Source organism: Protopterus annectens, chromosome 10.part0 (assembly GCF_019279795.1).
Source record: "Protopterus annectens isolate FY-2018-M chromosome 10.part0, PAN1.0, whole genome shotgun sequence".
Classification (NCBI taxonomy): Eukaryota; Metazoa; Chordata; order Ceratodontiformes; family Protopteridae; genus Protopterus; species Protopterus annectens.
In genome coordinates, this window is record NC_056744.1 from 125,503,244 (window position 1) to 125,527,722 (window position 24,479).

At 42.2% G+C, this 24,479-nt stretch overlaps 1 protein-coding gene across 1 annotated transcript in view; it reads left to right on the top strand.

The window, feature by feature from the left end:
* Positions 1 to 24,479, top strand: part of HELZ (helicase with zinc finger) — a 3,197,037-nt gene that overhangs the window by 2,120,765 nt on the left and 1,051,793 nt on the right. The window contains exon 20 of the mRNA XM_044085095.1: positions 13,562 to 13,745. Within this exon, the coding sequence (XP_043941030.1) occupies positions 13,562 to 13,745 (184 nt within the window). The remainder of the gene's footprint in view (positions 1 to 13,561; positions 13,746 to 24,479) is intronic.

Genomic DNA, 24,479 nt, shown 5'->3' on the forward strand with positions numbered 1-24,479 from the left:
CTGAGGTCAGTCAGGGATTGGCAAGGGGTTATGGGTAGAGGGAGGAGCTAGGAGCTCGGAGCCTAAGCTTTTGAAATGCCGGCTCGGATCCGAGGTCGGATCCGATACCCACAGGTTGCATCCAAATGAAGTCACCTACTCAGATGGAACGTTATGGTGAGTACATAACTTCTAATTTTGATGGTGGGCACAGTCCTGTCACCTCAACAAGGGACAGCCATTCAACCTACCCACAGCCAGGCAGTCAATAACAGATGCTTCAGATTATGCCTGGGGGGCCCACATCTGCATCTTCATATCAATCAAAAAGAGATGCTAGCTGTTCAGAATGCCCTGACAGCTTTCAAGGACCTTCTTCATCCTGGACAACTACTGATTAGGATGGACAATGCTATAGTCATGTGGTACATAAACAAGCAGGGAGGCACACATTCCTACCCCCTCTGCAGACAAGCCATGACTTTGTGGGACACAGCATTGACTTATCAAGTACATTTGCAAGCACAATTCCTGCCAAGAAAGAAAAAATACTCCTGCAGATGAACTAAGCAGAAACATTACGGATCCCCACGAGTGGAAACTGGATCCACAAGTCTTCAGCATGATAACAAAGAAATGGGGATGCCCAGACATAGATCTTTTTGCCTCCTTTCACAACTGCCAACTACAGAGATCCTGCACAAGGACTTATCACAAGCAAGCATGGAAAGTGGATGCTTTGTCATTCAGCTGGAAAACCCTAACAGTATATGCCTTTCCTCTTCTGCCTGTCCTTCCCGAGGTACTCCTAAAGGTCAGACAAGAGAAGACAAAAATGATTCTGATTGCCCCAGACTGGCCCCGCAAGCACTGGTACCCAATCCTAAAGAGCTTGTCTCAAGGCCCAGCCTAGATATTGCCTCTAATTCCTCACTTACTGACCCAACAAAACAATCAGATCCTGCACAGCCAACTGAGGGCCCTAAATCTGGCAGCATGGCTAATAATGTAGCCATTCAGAACACACCTCTCTCTAAAGCAGTGATGGATGTTATTTTGGAGGCCAGGGGGCCAAGTACCAGAAAATCTTATGCAGCAAAATTGAAGAGATTCTGTGCTTGGAACCAGGCACAAGGAATTGACACGCTTGTACCAAATATTCCTCAGATTTTACAATACCTAACTGAAATGTTGGACAAAGGCTTATCCTTCTCATCAATTAAAATCCATGCCTCTGCCATTTCATCTTATTACAATACGGAACCACCTATTTTTTCTCATCCATTCCTAAGGCAGTACCTCAGAGGGGCCAACAACATAAGACCTCCAAGGAGAGCACCAATATCTGCATGAGACCTCACTTATGTCTTGGAAAAACTCACGCTGCTGCCTTTTGAGACAGCCAATACAGCAGAAATAAAGTTTTTATCTTGGAAAACAGCTCTGCTCCTAGCAATAATCTCTGCAAGACGAGTCTCAGAGTTACAGGCTCTCATGGCTGTGGAACCTTTTATCATTTTCCATCCAGACAGGGTTTCTCTGAGGACTAACCCGACATTTATGCCTAAGGTAGTGTCCACTGTGGCCCTTAACAAAACCATTCATTTGCCTACTTTTTATCCAAACCCACAGAATAAGGGTGAGACTTCTGCATTCTTTGGACATACACAGACAGCTACGCTTCTACTTGGACAGAACTAAAGCTTTCAGAAAGACTGAGCAACATTTAGTGGCATATGCTGCAGGATCACAAGGAAAGCCTATCTCAAAGCAGACTAGTTCGAAATGGATAGGCCACTGCATTCGACTCTTGTTATTCACAACATGGCAAATCAATTCCTCAGGGCATTAGGCCACATTCTACCAGAGCAGCAGCCACTTCAGCAGCCTTCCTCAGAGGGGTACCAACCAAAGACATTTTAGAGGCTGCAACTTGGAGTTCAGTGCACACTTTTCACCAAGCACTACCATTTACCTCTCTACTCTAAATCCAGAACAGGCTTTGCCACTGCAGTTTTGCAGGGCGTTCTAGCCTCTCCTAATCCTATTTAGACCCAGCCATCCTACCTCAGCTTTGGGATTCAACCCAAGTGTAATGACTGCAACAGTGAAACACGGTGAACATAGTACAGTTGTGTACCTACCATAAATGTAGATGTTCGAGTGTATTCACTGTTGCAGTCCAGGTTACCCACCCACCATCCCCCTTTCTCTTTGTTGGGACTTATCTGTACTTCTCTATCCTATACAACCTATGTGGTGTATTTGCTTGTAGATGAAGGAAATGTTTATTGCATGCATACTTATTGGCAAAATTTTTAGCCTACCAATTTGGGGGCACCTGACATCTGGGGCAAGAAAAACTGAAGAAAATGGCGTCGGCTGCATCTTTTATACACCTGGTGCACTGACGTCAGGGAAGAGGCGACGGCAACTGACGCTGGACCAAGACTTTGGAATTCAGGCCGAGTGTGGGTAGCCTGCCAGCAGGATAAGCCAAGTGTAATGACTGCAACAGTGAATACACTCAGACATCTACATTTATGGTAGGTACACAACTGTACTTTTCTCATTTTTGTGCTAAATTGTGTTTATAGGTTCATGAGTAGGTGCTAGGCTATCTGCCCGAAGACATTTATAAGCCTAGCTGGAATGTGTCTGCTTTTGCTGCCCCCTTAGATTAGTTCCCTGTGCTTCTGTCCAGCAGAGCTATTGAAGTGATCCCTGGTGTAAGCTTTCTGTTTCCCATCCATTCATCAGAACGTCCTATTTATTGTTGTGGTGAGGTTTAGATCCCTGGAGCATGTGGCTCGAGGGGGTATGGTTTTCTTTAGGTGGGGCATGTTAGGCAGAGATCACCTCTGAGTAGGCGGTATGCAACAGAGTACAGCTGTAGTTTCTTCAGTGGAGCTGCATAGGGCATCTGCTTGAGGCCAGTGATCCTCTTGGTAAGGTACTTCTGTGGTCTTTCCAGTTGTTGCTGGTGTCTTGTAAGGTACATCCCAAATGGGGCATTATACTCTATGATGGGTCTGATGAAATGATGTGTAGAGGGGCCCAATGACCTCTTTCGATCTGGATGCAAACCCTTTTGTAATTAGGTGGGCCACATAGAAGGATTTTCTAACCACTTTGGCAATGTTATTATCAAAGGAGAGGTTACTATCTACTTGGGTCCCCAGATCCCTTATTACGTCTTCTGTATTTAGGGGGCTACCACCTATGTTGTATTTTGTGGGTACTTTGTTTTTTCCAAATGGGACGACTATGCACTTTTTGGCATTTAGCTTGAGGCCATGGTTTTGACACCAGGTATCTGTCTCAGTGAGACCCTTTTGGTGGATGTCTGTGTCAGCCGGACAGTCAATTATAGCCCTTAGTTTGCAGTCGTCTGCGAACGTGGTCAGCCATAGTCTTCCTGTGCTTGCCTTTACCTCTGAGAAGTATATGCCAAACAGGAGGGGGGTCTTAGGACTGAGCCCTGGGGAATGCCACTTGTAACCGGTTTAGAGTCAGATGTAGCTCCCGCAACTCTTACCATGTGGGTTCTGTCTGTTAGCCAGCTGGCAACCCATCTCGTGACGTAGGGGTTTATGTTCAGGCTGGCGAGCTTGTCTGTAATACCTGAGTGGAGAATGGTGTTGAAGGCCTTTACGAGGTCTAGGTAGGCTGTGTGGACCACCTTTCCCTCGTCTATAGCCTTGGTAACTGTGTCAAAGAAATCCACTAGGTTTAGGAGGCATGATCTACCCTTAACAAAGCCGAACTGGGTAGGGTAAAGTGTTTGGAGGTTTCCAATGTCCCTGTTAATGAGATCCATGATGCACTCCATAGCTTTGCAGACCAAGCTAGTCAAGCTTATAGGGCGATAGTTCCCAGGGTCCGTTGTGGCTCCACCTTTGTGGTGTGGAATAACTGTTGCCGTGCGCCACTCTGTGGGCACATAGCCTGTGGAGAGGCTGAGTTTAAACGGTGTGTTTAGGTGAGAGGTTAGTTCATCTTTGAGCTCATGTAGGACGCAGCCTGGGACACCATCTAGTCCCATTGATGCTGTATTTTTGGCTTTGGAGAGGGCTGTTTTAACCTGAGTGTCTGTGATTTTAGGGGCACTACATTCTTCTGGTATAGTTATGGGCCCTTTTGGGGGTGAGAGGGGGGTGAAGTTTGCACTGAGCCTGTCTGCCAGGATTTTGGCTATATCGGTCGGTTCAGTGTATTTTGTGCCATTCTGCACTAACTCTGAGCAGATCTGAGAATTGCCACTTATATTCTTGACATAGCTAAAGAATGCCTTGTGGTCATCTTTGGAGTCCGTGGTAATTTTTCTTTCGAAGCTAGCCTTGGATGATTTTATGAGGGAATGTAGTTTCTTGTTGATACTGATCAGGGACGTCTTCCCTTCTTGGGATTTTACTCTTTTCTTCCTGCAGACTCTTAGCCGCCACAATATAATCCTTTTTAACAGAAGCAATTCCAAGGCTCAGGATAAAGCTCTTACTCAACACAAAAATAAATCCAGTTTGCTCTCACTCTTTCTTTTTACTGGATTTATGATTCTCTTTAATCTGTACACCTGAATAGTTAATTTTATATCCTCATTAGTTTGGGTATTGTTGAACCAGTTTGGCCATGTAACCTGGACCAGAACACCAAAGGCGGAGGCGTGTCCATATTCATTAAGGATATCCACACCTCCAGGCTAGTTGCTCAGCATAATGTAGCCGAGGTTATCGGAAGTGCAACTAACTCTGGGCAAAACTGCAATCCAAAATGTAGCTTGCTACAGAAAACCCACCATGCCCCAGCATTCCCACTCCTTTTTTCTTGATGTACTGGAAAATATTAGGGTTCAACCAAACACCTTAATAATGGGCAATTTCAACTACCCCACCATTAACTGGGAAAACTACTCATGTACCAACTCCTTCGCTCAACGCTTTCTGGAATTCATAGACTCCAATGCTGTGGATCAACTTATCCACACCCCCACCAGGGGCAGCAATATCCTAGATCTAGTCATTACCAACATGAGTGACAGGTGTTCCATACCTGAAGTCAACGCCTCATTGGTCCGATCCGACCATAAGCTAATTACCCTAGATATCCACATCCTGCCCCCACCCCCCATTAAGGAAACCATGGTAAAAAATTTCTCCAAAGCCAATTTTATGCTTCTTAAGACAGAAGTGGTGAACTTCATGACACCCATGCAGATGAACAGTACAGTTACAACTTCTGAATCCTACACAGTTGCACTTTATAAGCACTTACATGAGTGCATGAATCGTGCTATCCCAAACAGAACCAAGACACTATCCTTCAAAAAAAGGAAGCCAATCTCGTGGTCCCTTGCCATAAACAAACTGTACAACAGAAGGAAGAAACTGTTGCAAGAGAGAGTAAAATCCCATGAGTGGAGGAGCTCCCTGGTCAGCCTCAGTAAGAAGTTGCGATCCCTGATAAAATCCTCCAAAGCTAGTTACGAAAACAAAATCGCCACTGATTCTAAAGACAACCACAAAGCATTCTATAGCTATGTCAAGAATCTCAATGGCAACACTCAGATCTGCTCTAAGTTACAGCATAATAGCACTAAATATACAGACCTAATTGATATTGCCAACATCCTGGCAGATAGGTTCAGTGCTAACTTTTACCCCCCTCTCACCCCCCTAAAGAGCCCATCTCTATACCAGAAGAATGCAAAGTTCCTGTAATCACGGCTGCACAGGTAAAAACCACACTCTCCAAAGCCAAGAACACAGCATCCATGGCACCAGACAGCATCCCAGGCTGTGTTCTACACTAACTACAGAACGAACTGGCACCCCACCTAAGTACCATGTTCAGTCATAGCCTCACCTCAGGCTTTGTGCCTGCTGAATGGCGCATAATGACGGTTATCCCACTGCACAAGGGAGGAGCCACCATGGACCCCGGGAACTACTACCCCATTAGCCTGACGAGCCTGATCTGCAAGGCCATGGAACGTATCCTCATGGAACTTATAAACAAAGACATTGGTAATCTACAAACTCTGGATTCCACCCAGTTCAGGTTTGTAAAAGGCAGATCATGTCTCCTAAACCTGATAGACTTCTTTGAAGCAGTCACCAAAGCCATAGACAAGGGTAAGGTGGTTCACACAGCTTGTCTAGATCTTGCCAAGGCTTTCGACACCATCCCCCACTCTGGAATCATAGATAAACTCACTAAACTAGGTATAAATCCCTATGTCACAAGATGGATTGCCAACTGGCTCACTGACAGAACCCACATTGTGAAAGTAGCAGACTCCAAATCCGACTTCAGACCAGTGACAAGTGGAGTACCACAGGGTTCAGTCCTGGGTCCTCTCCTGTTTGGTATCTACTTCTCTGAAGTACAGGCGAACACAGAAGGTCTTTGGCTAACAAAGTTCGCCGATGACTGCAAACTAGGAGCCATAATTGAAACTCCTAACGATGTGGACATCCTACAAAAGGGCCTCATGGAGACAGATGCCTGCTGTCAAAGCATTGGCCTCAAGCTCAATGCCAAAAAGTGCATTGTCATCCCCTTTGGTTAAAAACTCTGTACCCATGAACTACAACATAGGTGGTAGTATACTTAACACCGAAAGTGTGATAAGAGACCTTGGGACACAGGTGGACAGTAGTCTCTCCTTTGATAATCACATTGCCACAGTAGTCAGTAAATCCTTCTACGTGGCACACCTCATCACAAAAGGTTTCTCATCCAGAAAAAGAGGTCATTGTTCCCTTTACTCATCACTCATTTAGACCCATTATAGAGTACAACACCCCTTTTGGTATGTACCTCACAAGACATCTACAACAACTGGAAAGGCCGCAGAAATACCTCACAAAGAGGATTACCGGCCTCAAACAGATGCCCTCATGAACAGTCTCAAAAAACTCCAGCTTTACTCCGTCGCATATTGCCTACTCAGAGGTGATCTCTGCCTAGCATACAAAGCTATGTCAAACCCAGAGCTGTTGGACATGCTCCACTTAAAGAAATCCCAATCCCTCTGAGCTACACGCTCTAGGGACCTAAACCTTGTCACCACAATAAACAGAACATGCCGGAGGGATAGATTCCTGTCCCAGAGACTTCCCATACTCTGGAATAAACTACCTATCTATGTCAAACAAAGCTCCTTATTAGCATTCTTCAAGAAAAATCTTGATGATTGGATGGGAAATAGGAAAGTCACCCCAGGGGATCACCTCTGTGGCTCTGCTCGACAGTGGCACAGGAAAATAATTTTCTTGGGTGGCAAAAGCCAGGGTACCTTTTTGGCTGGGCTTGTATAGGCCCCAAGGCCGATAGCCTAGTACATACTTATGAACCTATGAGTGGGTTGTACAATGTACAGCTATAGCTTTTGTATTATCTTCATATATTTTGTATCCCGAAAAGACATGAAACTGTCTCAGAAGTGTTCTTTGACCCTAAAATGTCCTTTTCTGAGTTTATCAAGTACAAAATGTCATCTGCAAGTAAAGCTAACTTTTGAGTAGTATACAGTTATATCCTTTAATGTCCTTCCATATCACTGTTACAGTAGTCATAACCTAAGTGATCTCCTGCCAAGGATAGCTCAACATCTGCCCAGTATACCAAAGCCTTTAGCATTTGCAGATGCTGTATGTCACACGTACTTTCCCTACTCGAGACGTAGGGCATAAAAGTGACATAAGGATGCACATACAACATCTTTGCTGCCAGTCCGAATGCCATCATTGAACGTCTATCTGAATGCCCTTCTGCAGTGCTAGTTACCAAGCCGCGTTTCAGATAAGTGCCCCATTGTGATTTCTTATTTTTTTTTTTCTGTTTAGTGCTGTTGGAGTCTTGTCATCCAGAAGAGTAAAATGTCACTGTGGTAGACAGATTCCCCATAAAGAGCATCATAACCAGTGTCTTTTCTGTTTGGGTGCTTCCCACGACTGTACGCATTGGTTCTACATGCCAGGCTGTTGTCCCTAAGACCCTATGTAGTCATCTCTCCTCTTTATCCATTTACCCTGAAAACCAATGTCTTAAGCTGTTGGCTTAAGGTGCTATCGTAGAGTCTTCCTATCCCAAGTGTCAGCTGTTGTCCAAGAAAAAGGACAAAAAAACTTGAGTCTGATATGTCTGCTGTCCAGCCTTACAGGGTTGTGTGTTTTGAGGATAGTGAAAACTCGTAGAATGGTCTGGTGGTTGCCTGGGATTCCTGTGCCACGACCCTGTCAGTGGCTGGCATGGATCTGGCTTCTTGCATTTTTTGGAGGCTTTACAAATGTTTACTCTAGACATTGAGGGGGAACTTCAGCTGATTTTATCCAAGGGACTGAGGAAGATTCTGCGCATCTTGGTTAAGGAGGAGATCCCTGCTACGCTTGAGTGTTGCCAGGGGTCTGACCCTCCAAGGCTGTTTTGTGCATACATTCCGCAGAAAAAGAAACAGAAAACCAAGCACATTTCCCCTGTAGTTAAGGATCCCCACCATAAATGACAGGATTTTGTTAGGGTGTTAATGCTTTAATGGCTTTAAAGCCTCCTCGGGGAGTGTCTGTACCTTCCCTTCCCTGGTATTCCACTCTTCTTAAAAACCCGGGGAACTCCGACTCTTCTCAGATCCATTCCCCCTTGGACTGTGGTTTAGAGGAAGACTATTCTATTAGTTCAGATTACCATTTAGAGGAACTCTCCTTTGGGGCTACTGTTGCCCACTTGTTGACATTTAAATCGAATTGCTCTGAAATCTCTGATATTCAGAAAATGTACTATGAGCTCCTCCAGATGCAGTCTTCTAAGCCATCTGCCGTTCCACCTTTTCAGCCACTTCTTGGCCCCCTGCTCCCAAGATGCTTGATAGATTTTTCAAGATGGCTGACAAATGTAAATTTTTTTATAAATGCCTTTCTGCTGATCCTTCTGTAGTGTCTTGTCTCTTCTGATAAGCCCTCAGAGTTGTTCTTTACCAAGTTGATTCCTTCAGATAGGGATAGTAGGGCCATGGCGATATTGAGCAAAAATGTTTATACTGCTGCCACTTTATCCTTTTGGGCCGTTATCTACCTCACTTGTATGATCAGGTGTTTTGGCCCTCCTTTATTAGGTTTCCGATCTTCCTGACTCTGAGCGGAAGGCTTTTACCCTTTCCCTGTTGGGCTGTACCTCTCATGTTGCTCACTATTCTATCAAATGCAGCTGATGCCTCCTCCAGCCTGCAGTTTTTGGTTTTGTTATGAAACATTACTTTGGCTTTGGCTTCAGGCTTTGCATGTTGACTTTATGGCCAAGCTATTGGATATTCCTTGATAATAGAAATCTTTTTGATGCTGCTGAATTTTTCAAGTCACCCCATGATAAGGGTAAAGCCTTGCAGGAGTTGAAACAAGTATTTGTTTCTCCTGTTCCTTAGTTTTACAGGAATTACTCCCTCCAAATCTTCTTTTGTCTGCAGTCAGTCTCATCCTGCAGCTAAGGGAAAAAGGGTTCTAGATGTGTGCCTTCTGTAAAGTGTACTCGGTCAGGCCTCCCAGAAACCTGTTTTTAAGGATAAGCCTGGTTCTATTTGACAATGTGCTTCCCTTTTTCCTCGGCCTGGTTCCCTTATCCTTCTATCTTTCCTTGTCTCTTCTATATTGGTTAAAGTTTACAGCAGACTGTTGGGTTCTGTTTGTTATCCGTTAGGGATATATCATGTTTTGGAAATCCCTTCCTACCTTTTTGGGAGGAGCACCTTCCTCTTTTCCCAGAGGTGCTCTATTCTCTTTTGGTCCAGGGCACCATTCAGATTGTCCCTCCTGCCCAGGTAGGGAGGTTTTTTTTTTTATTCCAGAATGTTTTTTTGGATCCCAGAAAGGGGGACACTTGAAGACCAGTCCTGGACCTTTCACACCCAAAACACCTTTAAGATTCCTTCTTTTCAAATGTTGTATCTTCAGACTGTTTCCCTCTCTTCTTCTACCCCAGGCCTTTTTGGTCTCTCTGAATCTTAAGGATGCATACCTTCATATCCCCATGTATCCCCTTTTCAGGAAATTTTTATGTTTCTCTGTTTCATCTTGCATTTTCAGTTCACTGCTTTGCCCTTTGGCCTCTCTACTGCCCCCCAGTGTATTCACCTAATGCCGCACTCCTGTCATTGCTTTTTCATGATGAGAGGAATTCGGCTCTTTCCCTATCCAGATAATCTGGGAAATTCAAGCTTCTTCCCCCAGTACTCTGCTTTAGGATCTCCAGTTCACTATTTCTCTGTTGCAGAGTCTGGGGTTCCCCATAAACTTTCAGAAGTCAGCTCTGATCCATTCTCAGGATCATATTTTCCTTGGTTGCTTGCTTCAGACCATCCCCATGCTGGCATCTCTGCCTGTCCCTGAGGCCCCGTCTCTTACTACCTTTTTCTAGTGTCTTCTTCCTCTGGCTTCAGTCACGGCCAGGGATTTTATCATGGTCTTTGGCCTCATGTTTTCCACCATTCCCATGCTCCATCTGATCAGGCTCCATAACAGAAAGCTACAGTGGTATCCCAAGTCAGTTAGTCTCCAACATTGCCATCCCCTGGACTTCCCAGTCCCCTTCCTTCGTTCCTTGTCTCAAGCTTAAACTTCTGTAGTATATTCATTGACTTTCTCTCAACCCAGGGCTTCCTTTCCAGGTTCCAGCCCCTACTCAATAGCTCTTTACAGAGTCCTCAGACAGGGGATGGCGGGGGGGGGGGGGGGCTTTTTTAGCTTTCTCAAGGTTCATGGTCTCTGGCCTTTTGGTCAGAGGTCAAATTGCATCAGTGTAAAGGAGATGAGGGCTCTGCTTCTAGCTGTTAATTCTCTTTCATCTTGGACCCCTCAATTATTACAGACAAACACCACATTGATGTAGTTAGTCAACAAGCAAGGGAGTGCAAGATCCTGTCTTCTTTGCAGACCAGCCATTCAGGTCTGGAATCTAGCTTTCCAGTATCAAGTGACTCTTCAGTCTGTTTACATTTCCTCAGAGCACAGTCTAGTGACATACTTTGTGAGCAGGTCCAGCACTCAAGACAATTTTTAATGCTTTTCTTGTCTGTCACAGTTTTGTCAGAAACAGCACTTTCTACTGGTTTTCTTACTAATGATAGTAGTTGCTTTTTCATGGCCAGGTTTGGAACATACACACACACAATATGCTCTTTCAATGGATCTGTATTAGTTGAGCGAAAGTTCATTTACGCGAATACGTAAACGTTGACACGTATTGCGTGAAATGGACTTATAGCGAAAGTACAAAACCGCGATTTCAGAAATGTCGAATTACCATGGTTGACCCATCTGTGGAATGGAGGTAAGTGTTGGATAGTTACGGACTTTAGGGTTAGAGTGCGGGTTAAGGTAAGTGCATAGATAGGCTATGTATGTTAGAATTAGTGTAGGGTTAGAAGTAGGGTTTTGTTAAATATATGCATGTGGATTATTTATTTTATTTGTGTATATTTTCGTAGGGTAAGTGTGCGATATTTACAGACCGTAGGGTTAGGGAGGGGTTAAGGATAGTGCATAGATAGTTCTGTAAGTGGAGTTTAGTGTAGAGTTAGAAGTAGGGTGTTAGTGCTTTACTTTAGGGTTAGAAGTAGGGTTTGGTTAGTGTATGTATGTGCTTTATTTATTTTGTTTGGGTAGGTAGTATGTAGCGGGTGGTGGAGTTGGCTGAGTATGACAGTTCGACATTTAAATTTTTGCAGTTTAGTGCATTTGGGATGTCCGTAGTTCGTGCAGTAGGTGTCCGGGTTTTATTATTCGCTTAGTATTTTCGCTCTCGTAATATAGACCATCTTCCAATTGCCATATCGTGATGTGGAATTCTAGTCCAGTTGTTTATTTGTACTTTCATAAAGTTAATGCAGTCTGTTCCTTCCATTTTCTGTGGTACAGCAGAATATATCAGGCTTTCTCTGCATACATTGTCTTTTAAGTGTCCATTTTTGTAACAGCGTGTTTTAAGAAGTCCCATGCTCAGCCAGCCTTTTCCTCATTTCAGCCTGTGATCTTTTTGTACTTTTATCAGCTCATATGAATAGCTAGTTTAAACTTGTATTTTTCCAGCCTTTTACTATTTGACAGTATATATTCCTTTAGTGTTTCACTTTTTAAACACCTTTTGAGTGTATAGGATTTACTTTTCGTCTAAATTACCAAAAGCCATCTACTGTACCAAAGCTGAAACCTGAACTTTTTGCTGAACAGCTGCAAGATTCTTCCCAGTTAGTTTTTTTCCTTCTCCTTTTGTGGTTGATTTTCTGTTACATTCGGCTTCCATACGTCTTCCTTAATGTCATCTGGGCAGTTTAATTGCATTTTCTTCCCCATAGGGCTGTCATAGATTATCTTCTGTCTCAGTCGGATCACTTTTTTTATCATAGTGGGATTCTCTTGCTAAAAGTTTTATTTAGGCTTGAATTTGAAAAGCTGAGAAAAGCTGTATTGGTACTTTGTGATAGTTGTTGCATGCAGCATACTGACATGCCATAACTCTGGTGGGGACTATGGTTATTTTTTTTTTCCTCTATCGATTACCATTTGCTGCAAAGTAGCTTTACTTCTTGTGATCTTGGAGGTCTAGTGTTAGCATACATTTCTTAATTGCCCTGAAACAGACAAACTTGCTGCAGTGGCTTAACCAGAAAAGTGTCTGTTTTCACCAAGCAGAATGTACACAAGTGGAATGAAGGTTTGCTATATTGATTTATTAGAGTCTGTAGGACTCTATAGTAATGACCCTGCCATAATGCTAAGTATTTCTCCTTGATATTTATGCATTCTTGCACTCCATAGTGTGTAATGATTGGGTCTTTGATTGTAACGACTTTGTGTTCAAGACATGGATGTCAAGAAGTTTGGATTGACAACGTTTGAGAGGTGAATCTTGATATCCATGTCACAGATATGATCAGAAGGACCTGTTCATTATTATTTGTAGTGCATGGAGCTTTACCTGCTCCCATCTACTACAAACGGTATAGAAAAAGACCATAAAATGCATGTTTTATAGCTGTGAAAGCTGTAACACACTTGTTACTACTCTACAGAAGGCAACCACCACAGAAGAGCGGAGGAAGCACAGAAAGCTTTAAAAACTGTTAAAAGTCTTGATTCATGTCTCTATTTTTCAGAAGTTTAAATAAGCTGTTTGTTTTTCTCACTGCTCTTTGGTGTCCACTGACTGCAGCTGTGAGGAGTGCTTGCCAGCAGATATCAGAAAGGTGCTTAACAAACCTTTCTTCCTTGATCTTGGATTGTAATCAGGTCATTCCATGTACTATGCCGTAATAAGAAATGCCTTCTGTATACATTGCGTAATGGCATTGATATCCATATTTTCAAATCAGGTGACCCACATTACTGCATTGCTCTTCCATATGATTAGCAGTAAGTACTAGTTGTTGCATAAGTACCATGTCCTCTGTCTGACCTTTATCAGTCATTCCTGGATTTAATTGCAGCAGTATGAAGTTGTAAAAAACAGTAGTAGCTAAAAAGTTTTAGGATGATTAAGTAGTACTTTTCAGACTCTCTGAAACCTGTTAATGTAATCTTTTTTCCCTTTGTAGGTGTTTGAAATAGTAGAACGAGTTGAAGAGCTTAGAAGGAAGTGGCCTGTAGCGTGGGGCAAGCTTGATGAAGGCAGCATTGGGGTTGTTTCACCTTATGCTGATCAAGTGTTCAGAATACGAGCTGAACTTAGAAAGAAGAGGCTGTCTGAAGTCAGTGTGGAGCGTGTGTTGAATGTCCAAGGTGAGTCCTTAACGGTCATGACTACCTTGAGTACATTAAATTGGCAAGAAAATCGGTCTTTTATGTTTCAAGTACATGGCAATTATATAATGATCCAATGCTGAAGGCTCTCCTTGTTGGGTGCATAAATGAGCTCATTATTTCCACTGTTCACCACTTTAAAAGATTTCACAAGTTCCACATTTGTGAGTGTCTGCATACCTGTAATAATGCATGCAGTCACATAAAGCACTGCTTGTATAAGTGTGTACACACACCCCTGAGGAGTACAGCTATATTTATTTCTTTAACTATTCTTGTTCTTCTGGCTGTGATCCTCAGTGTTATTTGAAAGTCCTGTATTTGCAGACTTAACCACAAGTCTGTTTTAGTGTCAGTGTGGCCAACAAATTACCTGCCAGGACCTGCCTTTATTAAGTGAGGAGTATGATGTTGATGATTGCTGCAGGTGCCAGTAGTTGAGTATTGCGCAGGATGTCACAGAAAGGTGAAGTGTTTTGTGCTACATTACATCCATAAAGGTGGCAGCCTTCAAGAGCTGCTTGTGCTGGTATAATTAGGATGTTCAACATTGTGAATCCTGTCTAATTCACAAGGTCATAAACGTGGAGGAAAAAGTATGAAGCTTGCTTAGTGCCCTTAGTTCACTACAGGTGAAGAGCTTTTGTTTGGCTAGTGAGTGTTCAGATCCACATTTATCTTCCATCTGGGTAGATGATGAGGGGACATGATGAGGTGCTCCCTTTCTTTCACCCTATGATTATTTGAACCCCACAGTTAGCCAGCAGTATCACATAGCACAAACACTTGAGTCACTTAGTCATTGATCATCAGTACACAAAACCAATACTCCCCATTTTGGGTCTGCACCCCAGGCTTGCCTGAACTTGGCATGTGCTTGTGGGGGATGGATCTTCTGTTTTTTTCTCACAAGTGTACCTGGTGTAGAGTGCATATCTCCTTTTAAATCTGCACAAGAGAAATAGTAGGTGGTAGTATGAAGTAGTTTAGTCTTCAGTTTGTATTTTATCAGGTAATGTGACTAAGTTTATATGTTAGTTTAGGTTTATAGAATTGAGGGTATTCGTTATGTTAGAGGTTGCTAGAGTTGAAGTAAATACTGAGTTTGTTTTTGATGGGGTATTAATTGGTGCATGTGAATTGTTCAGCAGAAGGATGACCATTGTAACAGGAGATGCAAGAAAGATATAAAAGGATAAGAAGCATTATGGTGTGAATTTGCATCTTAATAATCTAAGGTAGAAAATTGTAAACTGAATGTAGTTTGACAAGGGGCTGCTTGATGAGAAGGAGTTAAGTTGTTGGGTGAGTAGGTGAGATGATTTTGGTAGATGTTGAGTAAAGATATGGGTGAATAATGTTTGTGGTGATTGTAGTGTAGTTTCAAGATATGATAAAGATGCTGGGTGAGAAATGGCTCCTGAGGTTACTCATAGCAGCGTGGAGAGAAAGGCGTATCCCAGATGATTGGAGAATAAGCATACTCATGCCAGTGTACAAGAACAAAGGAGACATCCACAACTGTGGGTAGTACAGAGAGATCAAACTCCTATCACATTGCATGAAAGTTCTGGCGAGGGTGATTGATAAACAGATACGCAGAGTAGTAGAATGTAAGATCAGAGATGAGCAGTTCAGATTCAGATCAGGATGCAGCACAACTGACCCGATGTTTGCAGTGAGACATATAGTGGAGAAAAAGCTAGAGATGAGGAAAGAGTCCAACTGGGCATTTCTAGACTTGGAGAAAGCATATGATAACGTCCCAGGAAAGCTGATCTGGGTGGTACTGCAGTGGTTCGAAGTCCCAGAAATATTATTAGAATTAGTGCACGCAATGTACAAGGACCCAATGACTTAAGTATGAACAGTGTTAGGCCTCACAGAGGGGCTCCTAGTGGGAGATGGGTGTACACCAGGGTTCAGCTCTGAGCCCACTGCTGTTCATACTGGTGATTTTTAAGTGGACCCTGGATAACTGGATGGGGAGCGGAAAATACACCCCTGGGATTCTATCTGTGTCCCTGCTGGAAAGTGGCATAAGGTGCTGACTTGTTGGAACATCGGCTAAATTCTTGGCTAGGCTTGTAAGAGCCTCTGGATCAATAGCCTTGTAACTTCTGTGATCATATGATGGACTACATTTGCAAACAGGTTGGAGTGGACAGATCAGCAAAGTTGCTGTTTGCAGATGATGTGGCATTACAGGCAGACTCTGAGCAAGACCTCCAGCAAAGTATAGAGTAATGGAATGCAAAACTGAAGGCACATGGGATGAAACTAAGCACAGATAAGGGATTTGTATCACTTCACTGAAAGACCTTTTCACTGACACCCATTTCACTGAGACCAAATTACCTAAAGTTCATTTCACTGAAAGTTAATTTCACCTAAAACTCATTTCACTGACAAGTAGTACTCTAAGGCAAGTCGAAGGTATATGTCCTTTTCCCCACTGTAGTGCGATCCTGGTGTTGTATATATAGTCATCGGGGTGTTGTCTGGTTTTGTTTTACATTATTTGGTAAAACCAACTAGATGGGGGCTGTGCCCCCACACACCCCCTAACTGTATATACTAACACCAGGATCACACTACAGTGGGGAAAAGGACATGTACCTTTGACTTGCCTTAGAGTACTACTTGTCAGTGAAGTGAGTTTTAGGTGAAATTAACTTTAGGTGATTTGGTCTCAGTGAAATGGTCTTTCAGTGAAGTGATAGGATTCCCAGGTAAGACAGTGGTAATGGCAGCAAACTGGGGAAATCAGAAGTTGTTGAGAATTGACACAGAAAGGAAGATAATGGAACAAGTAAATAGCTTCAAGTATCTGGGAGGGGTGGTTGAGGAGAAGGTAAGTCTGAATGAAGAGGTCAGAGAATCAGAAGGGCTGCATCCAACTGGCATAGAGTGTCTTATTTAGTCTGTGACAGAAAAATGCCAAAGAAGCTGAAAATTAAAGTGTACAAGACATTGGTGTGACCAATACTACTGTATGGTACAGAAACATGAGTAGTAAAGACAGAGCAGATGAGGAAGCTAAAGGTGATGGAAATGAAGTGCCTGAGAAGGGTGGTAGGATGCATTCTGTGGGACAGACGAAGAAATGAGGACATAAGAGCAGAAGCCAAAGTAGCTCCAGTTGCAGAAAAGATCAGAGAGAACAGATTAGGGTGGTTTGGACACGTGCAGAAGACAATCTGGTGAAGGTGATTTGGGACAGACAGGAAGACGGTAAGAGGAAACGAGGACGTCCAGCAAAGAGGTGGCTGGATTGCGTGAAAGATGATCTGCGGCAGTCAGGCATGAGTGTCAAAGAAGGCAGGAGTGTGGCATTGAATCCAGAGAGATGGCGACAGTTAACACGATTCCCTGACCCCATGTAGAAATGGCGTGATGATGATGATGATGATTATACTGTGGTTTCAGTTGTGTTACTTGTGTGAGGATGCTTATTTGTAGATTTGTCAAAGGATAGTTTCTTGTATGTATAGGGAAGGATTTTTAAGACTGTTTGAAGGCTTTGTGGAGCCGTCTATTTGGTGTAGCCAGCCGTAGAGAATGTGTGCAGTGATAGAGGAATAGTGTTCTGGGTTGGGGTAAAGGGACTGTTTGCTGAGAGCAGTATATAGTTAGAATGTGAAGAAAGTATTTCTGTTAAGGGTTGTAATTGTAAGTATGTAGTGAGGATGTGAAAGTGTGATGTAGGTATGAGGATGGATTTCATGAAGTTTTAAGGCAGAAAATACAAACATTTTCAGCCATTTAGAAATGTGGAGCAAAATATGTAGAGCATAATGGGTATGGTCTTAGATCAGAAGTGTTTATACTGCATTTTGCCTGTGCAAAATAAAAATTAGGGTGCGTTGGTACTGAGTTTAGATTGATTGTGTATGGAGTGGATGTCATACAATGTAAGGAGGAATTTATATTACAAATATATTTAAAAAAGGAAAAATAATGAGAAATATTTTGGAATGGGTAAAGATATATATCTGTTTTGTATTGTAATGTAGGTGGGTGTTGTGAGGTTTGTTTGTGGGTGATGTACGAGTTTGATTTATTTAGAATGGTGATTGGTTAGTTTAATTATGAATAGTTAGTGAGGATGTGGTCATTCATATAGCTGTATAAGAATATCAGTGCTTGGGACAGGAGTGAATCAAAGTGAGTCTCAAATCGGAGGACTGTTGGTAGCTAGTCAGTGTGCACATGCATCAGGATCATATTGAAGTAAGTTCAGAATTGCTGTCTACTCATAGACTGTTAGTTAAAAAAACACACAGAAAACTGATGCAACTTTGTTTTGTGATATTACATAAAAAGGCAGATTGTAGGCCTCCCTTATTCATGTCTGTGAGGTCCATTTTTTTCACTCAAGAATGCCACTGTAGGCTTATAGATTAGGCTAAGGGGATAATTTTATTGCGGGACTAAGTCAGAATGTGTTTTTCCCATCTTCCTCTGCATCTAGGGCAGACAGTAATTCTGATCCTCTCTTTAACGCATTTATGTTTGGACCCGGCTTTGACTGCACTCATCAAAAGAATTGAGAACTGTCATCTTTTTTTGCTGTCAGTGTAGAGTCTTTGGCTTCAGTGGTTGACACGCGCACTCCCAAGCAGTTTGAATCTTCTGTGCTGGTTCTGCAGTCAATGTCAACCACCGTAGTGATTATTCTTTTGGTTCCAACCTTCCATTCAGCCTTGGGACTCTAGGTTGTTGACACGAGGCCAAAGTCTGTGTCATTGTTTTTGTCACCACTTTACATATCACCATCTTTGGTCTTTGATCCTTCAGTGATGAGGGTCTTTATGCAGTGATTAGTGCTGAAAGGCCCCTCAGCAGGGAGGCTGCAGTCTGTGTAGTGCTGGAACCGTTTGGTGCCACATTTACATAAACATGTACTAATTGGTTAAGGTCACTGCTGATTGATGCATGGTGCAAGCAGTTGGTCATAAGGGGTGTGACCATTGTGTTCCAGATGAACTCTGTAGGGATCCCCTCTGGCATTTTCAAAGTTGATAGCTGTTTTTGGACAATAGCAAATACTTTCAGTTAGAGACGGAGTCTACATGTGCAAGCCATTAATCAGGAAAGGTGTGAACAGTATGATGTTTATCCTGTAGTAACAAAACATGATTTTTTTTTGCAGTAGATGCCCTTAGCCATTCTGAATACAAGACACTTTTCTGCCCTCCTCCAGGTATGGTGGATGCATTCATCCTGATGTCAGGATGTTTGGGTATAAGGGTAGTCAGTCGGCACCATGTTTTCTGTACTTTATTACCATTGGAACCTAAAGCAGCTCATGTGTAGATTGCATTGGTCAGTCCATGCCAGAGAACTATGAAAGCCAGGTGCTCCACTGGGGAACCATTTACTGCTTTTCTAGCACTTGTCTATTAGATGTTTTGTAAGCATAATACTTGTCTTGAGTGTGGAGAGCAAATTCAGTATCAAACTTCAGTACTGTTTCTGTACTGTCTGTTTTGTCTGGGCCTTGAGCACAATGTCCCCATCTGCCTCCAGCGTGCTCATTTTAATATGGTACTGTTTAGCATAGGGCTGAGTTTTTGGACAGAGAAAGGGGGCATCAGGGACATTTGCACAGTGTGGCTCCTACTAATCACACTGACTGCAGCTCTTGTAAATGAAGGGTGATGTATCCTATAAGTGTTAGGGTAGCAGATGAAAATTATTCACCGTCTGAGTACATGGCTGAGGCTTCTGCCAAGATCCTTTTGGAGTCCGATATGCCATCAGCCCCCTCCACACTCACACTGGACAAAGGACTTGGGTACTCTTTGCAGGCCTCCGCTTCTGATGCTTATACCAGGTCTTTCGAGGGGGGGGAGGGCAAAATTTCCTTAGTTAGAATGGAGTCTTAAGGAGACCAAGCTTAGGCCATTACTGCCCATCCACAGCCTGGCTCCAGTATGTCCATAACCACACCCAGGCCCAAGTGAAAGGCTAAACTTAAGGCTGCAGCCAGCTTTCTACAGCCTAGGCCTTCAGGATTCCACTCTCACAAAGCCTGTCAGGATCTAGTCAGGCTTTCTGAGAGTCTCGTGTGTATTGAGTTCCAAGCAGCATATCCCTGCAAGAGCCCCTGCTACAGAATCTTCTCCTGGAAAAAGAAAGAGGAACTGTCCCTCAGGAGTTGCTGATTTCTGCAACCCTATATGGATGGATTGGCATATGTTGACCATATCTCTACGGGTTCATATGCTGATTCAGAGTTTGATAAAAATGTTGCCTCAGCTTCACTTCATGAGGACGTCACCTTGGGGGAAACAGCCCATAAAATGAGGGAGTTCAACTGGGAAGCCACAGGATTGCCATCAGTCCAAGAAAGACAACTTTTAAAACTTCATGGGAGAATGCACCATGCATTAGGAATGCTTTGCTTGTGCTTTTGTGTTTGAAGAATAACATATTTTCATTTAACAAAATAGCTTTATGCATAATGAATAGTTATTGATGTAGGCAAAAAATTAAATTAAAAAAATCTCCTGCTATTCCTCCAGTGCTAGAGGTAGTGGATGATGTCATACTTGACTCTTCCCTGCAGCCAGACTCTCAACCACCCATTTCAGGAAGCCAGACTTGTTTGTACAATGTCCTGGATTAATCAGATTTTTGAAAAACCTGGTGGCTGTGCCTGAGGTGATGTCTCAAGATCCCAGTTGAGCTTTCGTCAGAATCTCTAGAAATTCATTGAAAAATGGGAAAGAAGATAGGACCCTTGACAGATTTGGCAAGAAGTTTACACCTCTGTTCCCTGACCATGAGAGTTATCTATTGCCAGTTCCCATATGGTGAAATTCCAGGAGACCCTCTTGGTCCCAATGAAAGAGAAACTGGAGGGATGAAGGACAGAGCTCTCTCCAAAGAATTGCTTGAACTTATCATCTGTTCCCAGGTTGCTAAGCATTATTTGAATTATGCTTTGATGCTTTAGAAGCATTAAGCAGGGTGGCTGCCTTTGTGACAGTTATCCATAGGCATTCCTTTGTAGGGGCACAGTCCATTTTAGGCTAACTGCCATGAGGGCCCATTTTAAGCCTAGTCAGTATCTCAGAATCAGAATCAAACCTATACAGTAAGTAAACTTGTCACCACAGCTCAGTATGAAGACAATTCCATCTTGATCTAACAACTACAACCTTGAAAATTGCACGTAGTAATAAACAATTCTTTCACTTCTATTAAAACTTGGCGGAGTGGCATTTGCTTACTTTTAAATCATTAAAAAAAAAAAAAAACAGCACACATTTTACTCCAAGACAGTTCACTGCATAAAAACATTTGCCATATCCTAATCCAACAGAATAAACTATAACTCATACCAAACTTCCAGGTATAATCAGATGTTTATGGAGTGATCTCATGACGAGCAGAAACACACACGCGAGCGTGCACATGTACACTAAACCCCATTCTTTATGGGATCAGGCCTTAAACCTTATGTAATAGTGCAGTATAAAGCACATTGCAAACACAGCAGTCTTCTTCCAGCACTCCTCTGTACTACATCCGTATATTTTCACTAACTTAGTTCACCCAGATTAGTAAACTATAGTAATGATGTAACAAGGTAACCAAACTTTGTAGCAAGTCTCCCTTACAAGATTCCATTGCTTGGTCCCAACCCCCCACAGTTAGTGACTACTGATGTCCTCATCCACAACCTAAAACCCAAGTTATGTAAATGTGACGTTGTGCACTGCTCCCAAATAGAATACCATGTGCACAGGGGGAAAAAAACGCCAACTACTTATAGACAAATCATATACTGCTGGGACTAGCTATACCCTTGTCTCAAAAAATGGAAACTCCATCCCTCTCAGAGGCAAATAGACAACCTGAGCCCCTTCAAACTACAACAAAAACACCTTATGGACTTGTGGATTTACTCTTGTACTTCTCCATGTTAAACTCTACTAAATATTTCCTTCTCCAGTTCCTCTAGACCATCACTCTCAAAGTGAAATTACATGCCTGCTGAAAAGTTTTCTGTTTGTTGCTGAGTACATGAAAACAGATAATACTGGCAAATCAAGAGTTGGGGCTTCTTGAACTCAAATAGCCAATACTTACATCACTGCTAATAAGGAATCCAGTAATACTCCTAAATCTTGTACCATCACTCAGGGATACTTTCATGCACTGCCAAACACAAAGAACAGCACGTTAGTAAAGAAGTTAACCAGCTGAAAAAAACATTGTCATAGAGAATATCTCAATTTAGTCTTAGGTGCTATACCGGCAACTACAGTCAACGTACTGTTACCAACATTTGGATATGCTTTGCTTATTACAGCACTCCATTCTCTACATAATACAGCCATGTTACTAACCACAGAAAATACTATACCAAAATTTATACATTAGATTGTGAATCTCCGCCATCACAGTGCAACTCTGCAGAAAACTAAATGGATGCAAGTGGAGGCTAAGGCTAATTTCTTACCCATTAGCCTCATCTGTAAAATTGATGAAGTACTAACCCCAACTTAGAAATTAGTTCTTTATTAAAAATTCCACTTACAAGTCAGAAGCCTGAGGCATCTATTTACTAAAGCCACCACAGAGAAAGCATTTAATCAAAGCAACACCCAGACTGATTTGACACAATATTTAAATAGTCTTCTGATATTTCACAAATTCAATTTTGCAGACAGATTCAAGTGCAGCAGTCTTTGGTAGCCCCATTTAAGCCACATCTGCAAATAGTCCACTATGCTTTACAGGATTTGCAGTGGCTTTGCCACTCAGGTCATTTCTTTACAGTAGATATAATTTTGAAAATCTGTAAAAATAGCTACTGTTGAATTTTATTCAGCAATTGATACTTTAAGATAATAAAAAAATGTGTATTTATCTAGTTAACTGTATGTATGCACACACATTTATTCAGAGCTTCCCTGTGCCTGGCTTGCACACCTTTGACTGCAAGACCTTGGGTTGCATCTAAAACCATATGTGGACCTACAAAGCTAATATTTTTATTACTATTTTTTTATTTTACATTTGTTGACAGGGAATATTCTGACTGAGATGCATTTAGCCCTTTTTCAGCAGAGGCCCGGGGAGAAAAGCTCCAGAAAAATCATTATAATCTACTGTATAGTACAGTACAACTACAGAGGGAAAATCACAAAAACAAGTATTAGAGATGTTTTGGTGGTATTTACAACATTTGGACAATTATCAAATATTCACAAGTCAATAGAAATGCAGTCAAAGGGTGAGGAAGGAACATTCTTGTAGTTAAAGTATTTTTTTTTCAGTTTATATGTATGATGCTGTCAGATCAGAGTTATAAAGGACATAGGAAGATAGATTATGGTGAAGTATGTAGGAGTCTGTGTTAGCCATAGTACAGGTAGACAGTACAGGAGGAATAGAAGTGCTGAGAAAGTAGGTGAGTAATAGTCAAAAGTAAGGAGGGGTGGTCAGACAATAGTTCATGGTGGATGAGTAAAGTGGCATGACCAGAGTATTTCTAGGTGTTCTTTGGCAGCTGCTTCAAATTGTTTTGTTTGATTTAGTAATCTAATTTGAAGTGGAAGCTTATTCCATGCTATGGTAGGATGGTAACTATTTAGGTTGCTTTCCATTTTTATTCTAGGTTTATAGATAAGTAGTTGGTCCTGGTCAGAGCTGCAGAGTGATCTAGTTGGAGCATAGTTAGAAATGAGGGAAGATAGGTTAGGGCAGTGGAGAGGTTAATATATAATATAAACATGTTTTTGCACTTGCTGTACCTAACTCAGTGCGTTTAACAGTTCTGTGCTTAATGTATTGATATAGTTCAATTTATCACCATTTTAGCCTGCACATGTTAAAGAAACATCGTCTGTTTGTTAGTTTACTGCTCTTAGGTCGTTTTATCAGTATTCTTGTATTTCCTAACCTCTTCTGATACTGCAGAAGTTGTTCTTAGTTTGCCAAAGTTCTCCAAAGTTTGCTAAAATGTTTCTAGGTTTTACAAAGTTTTTCTGTGTTTGTAGAAGTCCTATAATTTGCACACAATTTTCTGCATTTGGGAACATTTCTCAGGGTTTGTGAATATATTTAGAAAGATTCATGATGCTGCAGAAGTTCTACCTTTTGTTGTTCAGCATTGGTTACTGCACTTGAGCATAAAACCAGTTCATTCTACATTAACAGGGTTTTTATTCTGCACTCTGGTGAGAGCAGAGGGCTGATTCAACCTATCCAAGTTGTGAACTGCTGGTGGATGGCTTATTGTGTGTTTATCTGACTGGCCTGAAGGCTTAACTGTGTAAAAGTTTTTCACCCTGCTGGTATAAAAGCTTCATGTTTGTACATTGTGAGGTTACCTATATGTTGTATATAAGCAAACCTCACCAGTTTAAAATCAGATGTAGGAAATGTTGTCCACAGTCTCCCACTGTTTGCAGCTGATTAAAGAGCTGCCATTTTGCCCAGAGGGCAGCACCAGTGCAGGTCCTCTAATCGTATTTAACTGAACACTCTCACTTAGACCTTTAAGTGACTCTCCTCTACTCATTCACATCTACTAAGGATCTGGTATAATGGATATGTGCTTCCCTGTCCTCTGTTTTTGGCCTGGTGGATATGGACATCATGAAGCAGTGTAGTAACTACCTCATGTTCACTGACAAACACAGTTTGTGAGAGATGTAGACACACACAGTGTCATTGGAGGCAAAGCTCTTG